The 13,587-nt window shown below is 56.1% G+C and overlaps 1 protein-coding gene across 1 annotated transcript in view; it reads left to right on the top strand.

Moving 5' to 3' along the window:
• The first annotated feature begins 987 nt into the window (after positions 1-987).
• Positions 988-13,587, top strand: part of UNC45B (unc-45 myosin chaperone B) — a 34,302-nt gene continuing 21,702 nt past the window's right edge. The window contains exons 1-9 of the mRNA XM_064165840.1: positions 988-1,067; positions 1,449-1,618; positions 3,443-3,479; positions 4,221-4,396; positions 5,349-5,438; positions 6,094-6,261; positions 9,073-9,241; positions 9,499-9,669; positions 11,638-11,809. Coding sequence (XP_064021910.1) covers positions 1,457-1,618; positions 3,443-3,479; positions 4,221-4,396; positions 5,349-5,438; positions 6,094-6,261; positions 9,073-9,241; positions 9,499-9,669; positions 11,638-11,809 — 1,145 coding nt within the window. The 5' untranslated portion in view covers positions 988-1,067; positions 1,449-1,456. The remainder of the gene's footprint in view (positions 1,068-1,448; positions 1,619-3,442; positions 3,480-4,220; positions 4,397-5,348; positions 5,439-6,093; positions 6,262-9,072; positions 9,242-9,498; positions 9,670-11,637; positions 11,810-13,587) is intronic.

The raw sequence follows: 13,587 nt of genomic DNA, 5'->3' as shown, positions 1-13,587 counted from the left end.
GGGGTGCTCCAGAAGGGTGCCCCCGTTTGCTTTGCAGCTGGGGTGCTCCAGAAGGCTGCTCCCCGTTTGCTTTGCGGCTGGGGTGCTCCAGAAGGGTGCCCCCAGTTTGCTTTGCAGCTGGGGTGCTCCAGAAGGGTGCCCCCGTTTGCTTTGCAGCTGGGGTGCTCCAGAAGGGTGCCCCCGTTTGCTTTGCAGCTGGGGTGCTCGTGGGTGCACTGGAGAAGGCGCTGGCTTTGGGGCAGAGAAGGTTCAGAGCAGGCATCCTGCCTGCCCGAGGCGCCGAGTGCCGCAGCTCAGCGCTGCGCCGTGTCCTGGGTGGCACTCGGGCTGAGATCTGAGACGCTCATCACACATGCAGCGTGGGCTGCCAGGCCGGGGGGGCGGTGGCGGCACCAGACCCGGTTGGATTTGCAGCGGGGGGTGGGCTGCTCTCCGCCCCGGGGTGTTCTGGAAGGTGCTGGGCGCTGCTGCGGCGGCTGCTGGCCCGGGGCCGCTGGTCCCCAAGGCTCAGCTGTCTCATGCTTCCCGAAATAGAAAGGGAAGAGGGTCTGGGCACTGCCTGGGGGGGTAACAACCACCGCCGTGCCCTGCTTTTGGCACCGCACCCCCCGGTTCCTGCTCCCCGCAGCCTGTGCCGCTCTGCAGGCAGAGGGGAGCTGGATTCGGCCAGGTGGGTGGCAGAGGGTCCCCCACTCTCTGCAGGCAGGAGCTGCCCACTCGCAGGCAGATGCCCCCCCCTGCTCTGGGCTGCCTGCTGTGGTCCTGGCTGCCAGCCCTCCCCCTCGGCACTATGTAACCCGGGGGGGACGAGGAAGGGGACAGGCTGCGGGGACAGGTGACGCTGACAGGCAGCAGGAGCTGGCAGCTGCTGCCCAAACTTGGAGCTCTTCCCTGAGCTCCTCGGACGCGCCGCGGTGCGGGTGGAATTCTTCAGCTCTTACCTTTTTGCTTGCTTTGCTTTCTGTTATCAGTTAACCCCCAAGGATCTACAGCTGTGGGAGAAGCTTCTGAGGAGCCAGAGCCCTGAGGAGCAGTTTGGGTCTTCGTTTTCACAACTCTTCAGCCTGGTAAGTTGCTTTTATTAGAATCACAGGATCAGAATTGCTTCGGTTGGGAGAGACCTTTTAAGATCCCAGAGTCCAACTATTACCCCCCACCACTGCCAGGTCACCATCAAACCATGGCCCTCAGCACCATGGTTTTAAACCCTTCCAGAGATGAGGGCTCCAATACTGCCCTGGGCAGCCTGGGCCAAGCCTTGAGAGCCCTTTTTGGGGAGAAATTGTTTCTCATCTCCAACCTAAACCTCCCCTGATGCAACCTGAGGCTGTTTTCTTTTGTCCTTGTGTGTTTCTCATGGCAAAGCTCAGCTTGCTGCAGCAGGCAGGCAACCCTGGTGACACAGGCAGTAGAAAATGGGACGTGAATTGATGTTTTTTCCCTTCAAGCTCTCCAGATGGAGGATCCCATCCAGCTAAAAGAGGAGGGCAATAAGTATTTTCAGGCCAATGACTACGAGAAAGCCCTTCAAAGCTACACTCAAGCCATAAAGCTCAACAAGGACAAGTCACTGCAGGCAGTGCTCTACAGGAACAGGGCAGCATGTTTCCTCAAAAAGGTGAGAAAAGCTCCTGGGTGGCCTTGGCAGGGCTGAAGGAGGGGGAGCAGGGAGGCACCAAGAGTGCTCACCAGCTGTGGGCTGTGTGTTTTGTCCCCTGTCCAAACAAGATGTTTGCAAACTGGTCTGAAGTTGCTTGTCCTGGAGCTGTAAAGCTGCTTCCTTGCTTCTGTCCTGCTGGAGCTGAGTGCTCTGCTCTTAGAGCTCTGTTAGCCACGGGCTGGGGTGCAGAGCATTGCTGTGGCTGCCAGTCCCAGCACAAGCCAAGCAGGTGCAGATGTGTAGCGAAACAAAAAGGTTTTGCTGTCTGCACCGACACTGTTTCAGCTCCCTGCGGTCAGGGTAGTGACCTGCTGGGGGCTGTGAGCAGTTTGTTTGCACAATCCTGAATTTCCCCTGGTCCAGAAGTGACCCCCAAGCCAGAGTCAGCTGCAGACAGGCTGTTGTGAGTATCCCTTCCCCCTTCCCTGCCCACGATCTGCCCCTGCATCACCAGCAGCAGGTGTTGTCCCACCTGCATCACCCTTCCCATCAGCAGGTGTTGTCCCACCTGCATCACCTTTCCCTCTCCCATCAGCAGGTGTTGTCCCACCTGCATCACCTTTCCCTCTCCCATCAGCAGGTGTTGTCCCACCTGCATCACCTTTCCCTCTCCCATCAGCAGGTAGTCCCACCTGCCTCACCTTTCCCTTCCCATCAGCAGGTAGTTCCACCTGCATCACCTTTCCCTCTTCCCTCAGCAAGTAGTTCCACCTGCATCACCTTTCCCTCTTCCCTCAGCAGGTGTTGTCCCACCTGCATCACCTTTCCCTTCCCATCAGCAGGTAGTCCCACCTGCATCACCTTTCCTTCTTCCCTCAGCAGGTAGTTCCACCTGCATCACCTTTCCCTCTTCCCTCAGCAGGTAGTTCCACCTGCATCACCATTCCCTCTCCCATCAGCAGGTATTGTCCCACCTGCCTCACCTTTCCCTTCCCATCAGCAGGTAGTTCCACCTGCATCACCCTTCCCTTCCCATCAGCAGGTAGTTCCACTTGCATCACCTTTCCCTCTCCCATCAGCAGGTAGTTCCACCTGCATCACCTTTCCCTCTTCCCTCAGCAAGTAGTTCCACCTGCATCACCTTTCCCTCTTCCCTCAGCAGGTGTTGTCCCACCTGCATCACCTTTCCCTTCCCATCAGCAGGTAGTCCCACCTGCATCACCTTTCCTTCTTCCCTCAGCAGGTAGTTCCACCTGCATCACCTTTCCCTCTTCCCTCAGCAGGTAGTTCCACCTGCATCACCATTCCCTCTCCCATCAGCAGGTATTGTCCCACCTGCCTCACCTTTCCCTTCCCATCAGCAGGTAGTTCCACCTGCATCACCCTTCCCTTCCCATCAGCAGGTAGTTCCACTTGCATCACCTTTCCCTCTCCCATCAGCAGGTAGTTCCACCTGCATCACCTTTCCCTCTTCCCTCAGCAGGTAGTTCCACCTGCATCACCTTTTCCTCTCCCACCAGCAGGTAGTTCCACCTGCATCACCTTTCCCTCTCCCATCAGCAGGTAGTTCCACCTGCATCACCTTTCCCTCTTCCCTCAGCAGGTAGTTCCACCTGCATCACCTTTCCCTCTCCCATCAGCAGGTAGTTCCACCTGCATCACCTCTTCCTCTTCCCTTCCATCAGTGATGCAAAGCTACCTTAGCCCCCATGTTTCCTTTTGCAGGCTGCTGCTGGTTTCAGTAGGGTGTCCTGTTAGTAAGTGGGAGCAGAAGGGTCACATCAGCCGTGGGGCCATGCCCTGCTGTTGCACTGCTAACGTCTCTCCTTTCTGCTTCTCCAGGAGGAATACGCCAAGGCAGCCTCGGATGCTTCTCGAGGTAAGGAGAGTCTGTGCTGGGAAAGCAGAGCTGCACTGCTGAGATGTTCCAGCCTGCTCTCCCATCTGCTCTGGGGCACTGTGATCTTAATCTTTGATGGTCACTAACACCCAAATGCTGAGGCCACAAGGCACTAATGGAGGAGGTTCAAAGGTGCTGCAGTTGGGTGTGTTGGTGCTCACCAGGTAGTGATTCACTCGGTGCTAACAGCTGCAGCTCAGGCAGCTGTAGGCACTGTAAGGCAAATCACACTTGACAGAGATCACAGAATCAGCTGGGTTGGAAGAGAGCTCCAAGCTCAGCCAGTCCAACCTAGCGCCCAGCCCCAACCAACCAGACCATGGCACTAAGTGCCCCAGCCAGGCTTGGCTGCAACACCTCCAGGGATGGTGACTCCACCACCTCCCTGGGCAGCCCATTCCAATGCCAATCACTCTCTCTGCCAGGAACTTCCTAACAACATCCAGCCTAGACCTGCCCCAGCACAACTTGAAACTGTGTCCCCTTGTTCTGGTGCTGCTTGCCTGGCAGCAGAGCCCAACCCCACCTGGCTACAACCTCCCTTCAGGTACTTGGAGACAGCAATGAGCTCTGCCCTGAGCCTCCTCCTCTGCAGGCTGTGTACCCCCAGTTCCCTCAGCCTCTCCTCATAGGGTTTGTGTTCCAGGCCTTTCACCAGCTTTGTCACCCTTCTCATTCCAAGAGCAAACTCACACCTGGGCTTTTGGGTCCCTTTCCCAGCTATTGACATCAACTCTTCAGATATCAAAGCCTTGTACCGGCGCAGCCAAGCCCTGGAGAAACTGGGGAAGTTGGACCAAGCGTTCAAAGATGCTCAGAAATGTGCCACCATAGAGCCCCGCAACAAAAACTTCCAGGAGACCCTGAGGCGACTGGGGGCCAACATCCAGGAGAAGGTAAATGCTGGAGGAGCAGCTCCAGGCTCCTAGGCCAGGTGTGGGAAGTCCATCCACTGGTGGTTATTGGTGATCCTAGAAACACAGAGCAATGGAGGGGAATAGGCTCTGCTAATCGTAGAATCAACCAGGGTGGAAGAGAGCTCCAAGCTCAGCCAGCCCAACCTAGCACCCAGCCCCAACCAACCAACCAGACCATGGCACTAAGTGCCCCAGCCAGGCTTGGCTGCAACACCTCCAGCCACACAGACTCCACCACCTCCCTGGGCAGCCCATTCCAATGCCAATCACTCTCTCTGACAACAACTTCCTAACAACATCCAGCCTAGACCTGCCCTGGCACAGCTCCAGGCTGTGTCCCCTTCTTCTGTCCCTGGCTGCCTGGCAGCAGAGCCCAACCCCACCTGACTACAGCCTCCCTGTAGGCAGCTGCAGACAGCAATCAGCTCTGCCCTGAGCCTCCTCTGCTGCAGGCTGCACCCCCCAGCTCCCTCAGCCTCTCCTCACAGGGCTGTGCTCCAATTAACTGCAAAGTTCATACCTGAGGTGTGGAAAACTGAGGCTCAGATCAGGCAGTTAAACTAAAGAGTGTGGCAGCTCTCTCCTGAGGCTGGCCTGGTCCTGAATGGCTTGGTAAGGTCCTGGTAAGGAGCTAAACCAGCTTCAGATTGGGTCTGGCAGTTGCCACTTTGGCTTAGTTACCTTTCCATAGGTGTTATGAAGAGGACCTTGCATCAGTAGGTACCATCAGGTCTCAGAAGGGATAGTTTGAAGCCAGTTCTGCTGGTTCTGAGATGGGTAATGGGTGGTGGTCTCTGAGTAGTGATGTCCACTGCCTTTATCAGCTTCAGCTGTCTGTGCTTTGAGGGTCTGTGGTGTCCTCGAAGCGCTAGAGGAGATCTGCTCCTTGCTCCTCTCCCTCTGATGCCCCTGGCCCTCTCTGTTGGCACAGCTGCGCGTTCAGTTCTCCACGGACACGAGGGTGCGGAAGATGTTTGAGATCCTGTTGGATGAGAACAGCGAGAAGGAGAAGCGTGAGAAGGTGAGGGCTGGCCTGGCCTTGGCCAGGTTGCTGCTGCGTGCCGGGGGCTGCAGCGGGGAGCAGCAGCCTGAGCGCCCTTCCCCCTGGCCCCTGCGCGGAGGGAGAGGTGAGGAGCTGGGTGAGGAACTGCACTCGGAGAGGAAACGTCCCAGGCCACGGGAATCATAGAATCACAGAACCAAGCAGGCTGGAAGAGAGCTCCAAGCTCTGCCAGCCCAACCTAGCACCCAGCCCTGCCCAACCAACCAGACCATGGCACTCAGTGCCCCAGCCAGGCTTGGCTTCAACACCTCCAGGGATGCTGCCTCCACCACCTCCCTGGGCAGCCCATTCCAATGCCAATCACTCTCTCTGACAACAACTTCCTAACAACATCCAGCCTATACTGGATGGAGCAGCCTTGCAAAACAGCAGAGGTGGGCTCAGGCTGGACACATTCCCCACGTTTCACTCCAAGCAGTGACCTGTTCTTGGGCAGAGCAAAGCCAGTCCCCAGCTGCACCTGGAGAAACCACCCGGCGTGGTCTGAGCTGACCTGCTGAGCCCATCAGGAGATTACCACCCCACAGCTCTCCCCACCAGCTCCAGAGCTGCCTGCAGGTGTTTTGGAGGCTGATGGCAGGGCTGACCTCAGGTTCTTCTGTCTCCCACCCAGGCTGCAAACAACCTCATCGTCCTGGGGCGGGAGGAAGCAGGTGCTGAGAGGATTTTCCAGAACAATGGGGTCAGCCTCCTGCTGCAGCTGATAGAAACCAAAAACCCTGAGCTGATCCTGGCAGCTGTGAGGACGCTTTCAGGCATGTGCACAGGACACAAGGCTCGGGTAAGTCATGAGGTGCTCCAAGCTCTCATTGGCTTGCACCTGGGGGAGTGGAAAATGCTTGTGAGCAGTGAGGATTTCTCCTCTTCCTGGTCACAGCATCACAGTATCACCAAGGTTGGAAGAGACCTCATAGATCATCAAGTCCAACCCTTTAGCACAGAGCTCAAGGCCAGACCATGGCACCAAGTGCCACGTCCAGTCCTGCCTTGAACAGCTCCAGGGACGGCGACTCCACCACCTCCCCGGGCAGCCCATTCCAGTGCCCAATGACTCTCTCAGGGAAGAACTTTCTCCTCACCTCCAGCCTAAATCTCCCCTGGGGCAGCCTGAGGCTGTGTCCTCTCGTTCTGGTGCTGGCCACCTGAGAGAAGAGAGCAACCTCCTCCTGGCCACAACCTCCCCTCAGGTAGTTGCAGACAGCAATGAGGTCTCCCCTGAGCCTCCTCTTCTCCAGGCTAACCAATCCCAGCTCCCTCAGCCTCTCCTCGTAGGGCTGTGCTCAAGGCCTCTCCCCAGCCTCGTTGCCCTTCTCTGGACACGCTCAAGCATCTCAATGTCCCTCCTAAACTGGGGGGCCCAGAACTGAACACAGCACTCAAGGTGTGGTCTAACCAGTGCAGAGTACAGGGGCAGAATGACCTCCCTGCTCCTGCTGGCCACACCATTCCTGATGCAGGCCAGGATGCCACTGGCTCTCTTGGCCACCTGGGCACACTGCTGGCTCATGTTCAGGTGGGTATCAATCAGCACCCCCAGATCCCTCTCTGTCTGGCTGCTCTCAGCCACTCTGACCCCAGCCTGTATCTCTGCATGGGGTTGTTGTGGCCAAAGTGCAGCACCTGGCACTTGGAGCACTTCTGCCTTCAAAGTTACCAATAAACCATAGAATCATAGAATCATAGAATCAAGCAGGTTGGAAGAGACCTCCAAGATCATCCAGTCCAACCTAGCACCCAGCCCTGGCCAATCAACCAGACCATGGCACTAAGTGCCTCAGTCAGTCTTTTCTTGAGCACCTACAGGCACGGCAACTCCACCATCCTGATGCAGGCCAGGATGGTCCTCACAGGGAATGATGAGACCCTGCAAAGGAGATTTGATATTCAGTATTGATGATGTTGCAGTGCTGCTGAGTGGGGTTGGATATTCAGTGTTGATGATGTTGCAGTGCTGCTGAGTGGGGTTGGATATTCAGTGTTGATGATGTTGCAGTGCTGCTGAGTGGGGTTGGATATTCAGTATTGATGATGTTGCAGTGCTGCTGAGTGGGGTTGGATATTCAGTATTGATGATGTTGCAGTGCTGCTGAGTGGGGTTGGATATTCAGTGTTGATGATGTTGCAGTGCTGCTGAGTGGGGTTGGATATTCAGTATTGATGATGTTGCAGTGCTGCTGAGTGGGGTTGGATATTCAGTGTTGATGATGTTGCAGTGCTGCTGAGTGGGGTTGGATATTCAGTGTTGATGATGTTGCAGTGCTGCTGAGTGGGGTAGGATATTCAGTGTTGATGATGTTGCAGTGCTGCTGAGTGGGGTTGGATATTCAGTGTTGATGATGTTGCAGTGCTGCTGAGTGGGGTTGGATATTCAGTATTGATGATGTTGCAGTGCTGCTGAGTGGGGTTAACCCAGTGTTGAAACTGCCCCCTTGGTTGTGCTTCTGCTCTCTGGGCTCAAAGCTGTATGTGTGTGCATGTTCTCCACAGGGTCTTCCTTGTGTGCTGGTGTAAGACTTACACTGAGTCCTTACCACATGAGTGGGGGTGAGCATGGCTGGGTCAAACCCATGCCCTTCATCACAGGTCTCAGAACATCAACAGATAACAACCCTGGGAGAGTTTTGCCCAGGGCATAGATGAGCAGAGGAGCTACAAGAAAGTGAAGGTTGCTGGGGAGAGTCCCAAGGCCAGTGCCAGGGTTCCTGAGCCAGCTAATACCTTACCCTGCCCCGAGGTGGTCACTGTAGTGTAAAACAGCTTGGAAGAAGCCCTGTCTGTTAGGTGGTTGGAAGCAGGAGATGGATGTGAGTGTCAATGTGACAGGGCAAAAGATTTGTGGGGACACTGCCACAATGGAAGTGAAATGTCCTGGATAGAAGTCCAGTGTGGCACAGACCTGTTGTGCAAAGCCCAGGAGATCAGTGTGCTTCTGAACCTGCCTGCCCTGAGTTGCTGCTGTGCCACCCTGCCTGAGGACAGGCTGCATGGGTTTGCTCCCAGCCAGGGTGGGGTCTGTGCAGCAGGCAGGCTCTGTGCTGCCAGCCTTGCATGAGGAGCTCTGCCAAGCCCAGCCACACTCCTCTCGACACACACAGTCTGTGGCATCTGGGGAGTTGTCTTGTTATTAAAATGAGTGGGAAGCAAAGCTCTGCCTTGCACTGGCACCCAGGACAGCTCTGTGGAGAGAGGTTGCCCTCTCTGAAGCGTGCAGAAAGGAAAAGGGGTGACCTTATTGCTGTCTACAACTACCTGAGGGGTGGTTGTGGCCAGGAGGAGGTTGTTCTCTTCTCTCAGGTGGCCAGCACCAGAACAAGAGGACACAGCCTCAGGCTGCACCAGGGGAGATTTAGGCTGGAGGTGAGGAGAAAGTTCTTCCCTGAGAGAGTCATTGGGCACTGGAATGGGCTGCCCGGGGAGGTGGTGGAGTCGCCGTCCCTGGAGCTGTTCAAGGCAGGACTGGACGTGGCACTTGGTGCCATGGTCTGGCCTTGAGCTCTGTGCTAAAGGGTTGGACTTGATGATCTGTGAGGTCTCTTCCAACCTTGGTGATACTGTGAAAAGCTCAACCCTGCTCTCTCCTTTCTGGGGCCAGGCCACTGCCATTCTCCATTACCTGGGCATTGACAACATTTGTACATGGATGTCTGTGGACAATGAGGAGATCTCCCTGGCTGTCTGCAACCTCCTGCAGACCATCACTGACTGCTTGCTGGGCCAGGGGAAGGAGGAGCACCACGGCAAGGAGGAGGCTGTAGTGCTAGGTAATGCTGCATCACCTTCATTCTTGCTGGAGAAAGAGCAGGGAGGGCTCTGCCCCTGGGATGTCCACTCTGTCCCTTGCTCTGCGCTGCAGTGGGAGTGTTGCCCTTCAGCTGTCCAGGGTGACAACCTGCACACGGCTTTTATCCACCTGGGGGTAGCTTACATACCTGCTTTGCAGCCACACAACAGCTTTGCATGGTCTGCACTGTGCTCAGGATTGCTTGTCACTGGCTCCTGTGCTCTTGCTTCTGTGCAGACAGCAAGAAGGACCTGCGGCTGATCACGACGCGCCTGCTGGACATGCTGGTCAGCAGGAATGTGTCTGGGCAGGGCCGGGACAGAGCTCTCAACCTCCTCAACAAGAACATACCAAGGAAGGACCTGAAAGATCTTGACAACAGCAGAACCATCTTTGTCATTGACAATGGTGAGTCCTTCCCCTCCAGCCCTGCTCTGGCTGGGGAGCTGTGTGCTTGTGCCCCAGCGCCTGCAGAACATCGAGTCATGGAATGCTCTGGCTTGAAAGGGACCTCCAAAGCTCATCCAGTCCAACCCCCCTGCAGTCAGCAGGGACATGCTCCACTAGAGCAGGTTGCCCTGAGCCCTGTCCAGCTTCACCTTGAATATCTCCAGGGATGGGGCCTCAACCACCTCCCTGGGCAATCTGTTGCAGTGTTCCAGCACCTTCATGGTGCAGAGCTTCTTCCTAATATCTAATCTAAATCTTCTCTGCTCTAGTTTGAACTCAACACTGTACTCACACTGGTCAGGCCACACCTGGAGTGCTGTGTGCTGGGACTGCAGCTGAACGATGCTGAGCTGCAGCCAGGCTGAAGTGATGGACATCAGCAAAGCAGGCACCAATCATTGTCATTGTTACAGCTTCAGTCTGCTCTGCAGCTCTGCTTTCTAGGAGAGGGTTCTGCACTTTGGCCACAACAACCCCAAGCAGCACTACAGGCTGGGGCCAGAGTTGCTGAGAGCAGCCAGGCAGAGAGGGAGCTGGGGGTGCTGGGAGAGAGGAGCTGCAGAGGAGGCAGCAGTGTGCCCAGGTGGGCAGCAGAGCCAATGGCATCCTGGGCTGGCTCAGGAGCAGTGTGGGCAGCAGGACAAGGGAGGTTCTTGTGCCCCTGTGCTCAGCACTGCTCAGGCCACCCCTGCAGTGCTGTGTCCAGTTCTGGGCTGGTCAATTGCAGAGAGCTGCTGAGGTGCTGGAAGGTGTTTGGAGAAGGGCAGCAAGGCTGGGGAGGGGCCTGGAGCACAGCCCTGTGAGGAGAGGCTGAGGGAGCTGGGGGGGTGCAGCCTGCAGCAGAGGAGGCTCAGGGCAGAGCTGATTGCTGCCTGCAGCTGCCTGCAGGGAGGCTGTAGCCAGGTGGGGTTGGGCTCTGCTGCCAGGCAGCCAGGGACAGAAGAAGGGGACACAGCCTGGAGCTGTGCCAGGGCAGGTCTAGGCTGGATGTTGTTAGGAAGTTCCTGGCAGAGAGTGATTGGCATTGGAATGGGCTGCCCAGGGAGGTGGTGGAGTCTGTGTGGCTGGAGGTGTTGAAGCCAAGCCTGGCTGGGGCACTTAGTGCCATGGTCTGGTTGGTTGGTTGGGGCTGGGTGCTAGGTTGGGCTGGCTGAGCTTGGAGCTCTCTTCCAGCCTGCCTGATTCTATGATCCATTTCCCCTCCTCCTACCATCACAGGCCTTTTTCAAGCAGTCTCTCTCCAACAGATCCTCCCTATCCAAGGCATCCTTTTCGGTGCATGCAATCCTGGGGAGAAGTTAGACTTATTAGCAGGAAAGAGCAGAAAACTGTATGAGAGGAAGAACTTTTTGGCTTCTAAAGGACTGACTTAACCCCTCTGGCTGGTTTATTGTTACTGCTAGGAGGATTTGGCTTGGACAGGAGGAGCACTTGCTGGATTCCTGAAGTGCTCACTACTGAAAGTGGAAGGGGTGAAGAACCTGTAGCGGGGATGGTTCGCTCCTAATTCCACTGGGTGTGTGCTACCATTTTGCTGGAGGTTGTTTAATTACACTTGAGCACAAGGAGGGTTAAGACATCCAGAATCACTTGTAAGTCACTGACCTTTCCTCAGGGAGGGCCTCCAGCCTTGGAGATCAGTGGGTGTGATGCCTCCTGACAAAAATAACTGAGCCAGTCGGGGAGCAAATGCAATTATGCTTATCTGCCCCTGATAACTGGGGGCTGGCTAACAGCCTGGTGCTGCAGAACTGTAATTGCACCAGCAGAAGCCCCTCCACAGTAGATAGCCAAGGCCTTCTTTGGTTAAGGCTTAGGCAATCAGGCTGCAGAGGAACTGAGGAGGGTCCAAGCTCCCTACAAGCAGCCTCCTGAATTTTTACAGACCTCTCCCATCTAATGGCTGTGTCACTTTGTTGTTCCCAGGGTTAAAAAAGATCCTGAAAGTGGTGGGTCAGATTCCTGAGCTGCCTGGCTGCCTGCCCCTGACAGAGAACACCCAGCTGACTGCCTCTGTCCTGCTAAACAAGCTCTACGATGACCTGCGCTGCGACCCGGAGCGTGACAACTACCGAGTCATCTGCGAGGAGTACATCAAGTGAGTGGGGCTGGCTGCTGGGGCTCAGCTGGCCCAGGAGCAGGAGGTCTGCAAGATGAGATCAGGCACCCTCAGTCCACTTAGGTGCCTAATTAAATCCCTGGGAAATAACCACAGAATCACAGAACGTTAAAGGTTGGAAGGGATCTCGAAAGATCGAGTCCTGCCCCTGCCAGAGCAGGGTCAGAGGCTCCCAGGATGTTAGGGGTTGGAAGGGACCCAAAGAGATCACAGCTCCCAGGATGTCAGGGGTTGGAAGGGACCCAAGGAGATCACAGCTCCCAGGATGTTAGGGGTTGGAAGGGACCCAAAGAGATCACAGCTCCCAGGATGTTAGGGGTTGGAAGGGACCCAAAGAGATCACAGCTCCCAGGATGTCAGGGGTTGGAAGGGACCCAAAGAGGTCACAGCTCCCAGGATGTCAGGGGTTGGAAGGGACCCAAAGAGGTCACAGCTCCCAGGATGTTAGGGGTTGGAAGGGACCCAAAGAGATCACAGCTCCCAGGATGTTAGGGGTTGGAAGGGACCCAAAGAGGTCACAGCTCCCAGGATGTCAGGGGTTGGAAGGGACCCAGAGAGGTCACAGCTCCCAGGATGTTAGGGGTTGGAAGGGACCCAAAGAGGTCACAGCTCCCAGGATGTTAGGGGTTGGAAGGGACCCAAAGAGGTCACAGCTCCCAGGATGTTAGGGGTTGGAAGGGACCCAAAGAGGTCACAGCTCCCAGGATGTCAGGGGTTGGAAGGGACCCAAGGAGATCACAGCTCCCAGGATGTTAGGGGTTGGAAGGGACCCAAAGAGGTCACAGCTCCCAGGATGTTAGGGGTTGGAAAGGACCCAAGGAGATCATCCAGTCCAACCCCCCTACCCCTGCCAGAGGAGGCTCATAGGCTCACAGGATGTTAGGAGTTGGAAGGAACCCAAAGGGATCATCCAGTCCAAGCCCCCTGCCAGAGCAGGACAATCCTATCTAACACAGAGCACAGAGGAACACATCCAGACAGGCCTGGAAAGGCTCCAGAGAAGGAGACTCCACAACCTCTCTGAGCAGCCTGTGCCAGGGCTCTGGGACCCTTCCAGTCAAGAAGTTCCCCCTTGTGCTGAGGCAGAACCTCTTTTGCTGCAGCTTACACCCATTGCTGCTTGTCCTATCCCAGGCAGCAGTGAGCAGAACCTGTCCCCCCCCCTCCTGGCAGCCTTCAGATACTTATAAACATTGATCAAATCCCCTCTCAGTCTTCTCTTCTCCAGACTTAGCAGCCCCAGGGCCCTCAGCCTCTCCCTCATCATCCTCATAGCCCTCCACTGGGCCCTCTCCAGCAGTTCCCTGTCCCTCTGCAACTGGGGAGCCCAAAACTGAACCCAGTATTGAAGATGAGGTCTCAGCAGGGCAGAGTAGAGGGGTAGGAGAACCTCCCTTGATCTGCTGGACACACTCCTGCTGATACACCCCAGGGTCCCATTGGCCTTCTTGGCCACAAGGGCACCTTGCTGTGCCATGGGGAACTTGTTAGCCACCAGCACCCCCAGGTCCCTCTCCTTGGGGCTGCTCTCCAGCAGATCACCTCCCAGCCTGTACTGCCTCCCAGTCACCCAGGGCAGGTCACACAGGAACTCTTCCAGGTGGGTTTGGAACCTCTCCAGAGGAGGAGACTCCACAGTCTCTCTGGGCAGCCTGCTTCAGGGCTCTGTCAGCCTCACAGGGAGAAGTTTCTCCTCATGTTGAGGTGTTCCTGTGCTGTTCCTTGTCCTGTCCCTGGCCACCACCACAAAGAGCCTG

The sequence above is a fragment of the Pogoniulus pusillus genome, chromosome 27 (assembly GCF_015220805.1).
Source record: "Pogoniulus pusillus isolate bPogPus1 chromosome 27, bPogPus1.pri, whole genome shotgun sequence".
Taxonomy (NCBI): domain Eukaryota; kingdom Metazoa; phylum Chordata; class Aves; order Piciformes; family Lybiidae; genus Pogoniulus; species Pogoniulus pusillus.
The sequence above is the reverse complement of the archived record's forward strand: the minus strand, read 5'-3'. Positions and strand labels throughout refer to the sequence as shown.